This window comes from Etheostoma cragini, chromosome 12 (genome assembly GCF_013103735.1).
Source record: "Etheostoma cragini isolate CJK2018 chromosome 12, CSU_Ecrag_1.0, whole genome shotgun sequence".
Classification (NCBI taxonomy): Eukaryota; Metazoa; Chordata; class Actinopteri; order Perciformes; family Percidae; genus Etheostoma; species Etheostoma cragini.
Window position 1 is genome coordinate 8,064,208 of NC_048418.1, and position 2,015 is coordinate 8,066,222.

The 2,015-nt window shown below is 45.9% G+C and overlaps 1 protein-coding gene across 1 annotated transcript in view; it reads right to left on the bottom strand.

Annotated features, from left to right (window-relative positions):
• The window catches only part of fzr1b (fizzy/cell division cycle 20 related 1b), a 7,350-nt gene extending 5,335 nt beyond the window's left edge, over positions 1–2,015 (bottom strand). The window contains exons 1-6 of the mRNA XM_034888092.1: positions 1,775–2,015; positions 1,233–1,416; positions 998–1,099; positions 822–885; positions 572–699; positions 333–415 (exon numbers count right to left, since the gene is read on the bottom strand). Coding sequence (XP_034743983.1) covers positions 333–415; positions 572–699; positions 822–885; positions 998–1,099; positions 1,233–1,310 — 455 coding nt within the window. The 5' untranslated portion in view covers positions 1,311–1,416; positions 1,775–2,015. The remainder of the gene's footprint in view (positions 1–332; positions 416–571; positions 700–821; positions 886–997; positions 1,100–1,232; positions 1,417–1,774) is intronic.

Sequence of the window (2,015 nt, forward strand, 5' to 3'; positions counted from 1 at the left end):
CCCCCCCCCCCCCCCCCCCCCCACTCAGACACTACACGTTACATTAACAAATATCCTGGACTGTCCATTTCACACACTACATATCCTGAATTTTTGCAGATCCCTCAACATTTTTGCACATCCTGCACTAAACCATACAACATGTTTTATTATTTTTAAACAGTTATATATTTACTGCTTATTGCCATTTTAAGTATGTTAATGTTTATGTATACACCGTCCACCGAGGCAAATTTCTTGTTTGTGTTGCTTGGGATTAAATTGTTTTCTGATTCTGAGCATACTTCAAGGAGTGTTTCTGTTCTGTGTGCAGCATGTGAGATATGTCATACCTCTTGTTGCTAAGTGGAGAAAGGGAGTAGGGTGAGACTTCGTTATCGCTATCGAAAGGCACTCTCTTAGTGTGGACAGTGTACTGTGGAGAAATCAGAAATATAGTCAAGGATTATTTTGCAGTTAAGTCACTCTAGTAAATGAGTTATTATCATTACTACTAGCTTTACAACTCCATCATGACAGCGCCAGTGTTAGTGTCTTTAAACAAATTAGTCTGAGATTAGATTTTTTATACCCTAAAAAGGCTGTGAGAGTCTTGGGAGAGGACTGCGTGCCGCCGGTCATCTGTGTGAGGGTCTAGCACAGTCTCTATCCCTGCCCCCAGTAACTCATTCCTCAACAGGGCAGCATATGCCACAGCATCTGGAGGGGTGACAGTCAAAAAAGTTGATGGAACACAGCTGGTCGAGAGATATAGCTCAGGAAAAGAAAAAGAAAAAGAAAAAAGACAACTGGCGGAATTCTTAGGTGTACAAATGTCTGACCTTTGCTCGAGTCTGAACTGGCATCCTTTGCTTTATGGTTCTGATTTGGGGAGCAGCAGTTCTCCTGCAAAGAAGAGGAATGGTGTGCAAGGTTTTTTTTTTTTTTTTTTTAGATACCTTTGACTATCAAACTGTAAAAAATCAAGTGAAAACTGAGGAGATGAAGAACTGCTCACATTGGCGTAGTGGAAGTTGATGCTCCAGTTGCTTCCAGCGCGGGTGGGAATGAAGCGGTCCCCTGACTTAACACTGACAGGACTGCACGTAACACTTCCACACTGGGATGGAGACAGGGGGACAGTGAATTTACAGCAGGGTTCTTAGTATCGGGCAATGCTATTCAGGGAATTTACACTCACTCACTCACTCACTCACTCACTCACTCATTCTCTCTCTCTCTCTCTCTCTCACCTTTGACAGGCGGGCCTCTGTCGGCAGGTTCTGGTGGTTGATTTGCCTCAGCAGCCGTCTCTCATACTCTTGGTCCATCTCCTCAGGGCTGACGAGCAGCAGCAAGGCCCCTCTGCTGCCCTCCCCGCCCCCCTTTAAACCTCCGCTCCCTCCCGTTGAGGAAATCCACCCTGGAGCACCATCTCTGTGGAAAAAACAGGTTGTCTTAATACACAAACACAATGATACATGCAGCTCTTTTGGCTGTGTAACACATTCCAGACGGCCTGTTTTAGCACGGTGTCTGTACATGTCAGCGCGTGTGTGGTGGTACTAGCGTTAGCTACATGTTGTCCTTACGTGGTTTAAAAACACAAAACAAGTGTACATTTTGCCGTTTCTTGCTCGCATAAACGCAGACAGATATCAAAGTAAAATCAGCTCTACAGTGCGCTAATGACAGCTGCGTCGTTGTCATGGCATCATGCGGACACAACAACCCATTTAACAGCAAATGTTACGTCAGCTCACGACCCTGCAGCTCGACAGCGAGGCTTTCTTACCCGACTGGCTCAAGGGACCAAATCAGCTGTCATCATCGGTTGAAAATGTCAGCGCTGCTGCGGGGAGACTATGGTCACTTTCTTCCAAACAGCGGTACATCCAAATGCCAACGCGTCTCACTGGTGTTGTTTATGTTGGTGACAAAAATGGCGACCGAAACAGCTTTAGCAGAAATTCTTTGGTTGACTTCTGCTGTCTGTGCAGTGTGTGCAGTCAACGCAGCGCGCAGCTCAACAGCGA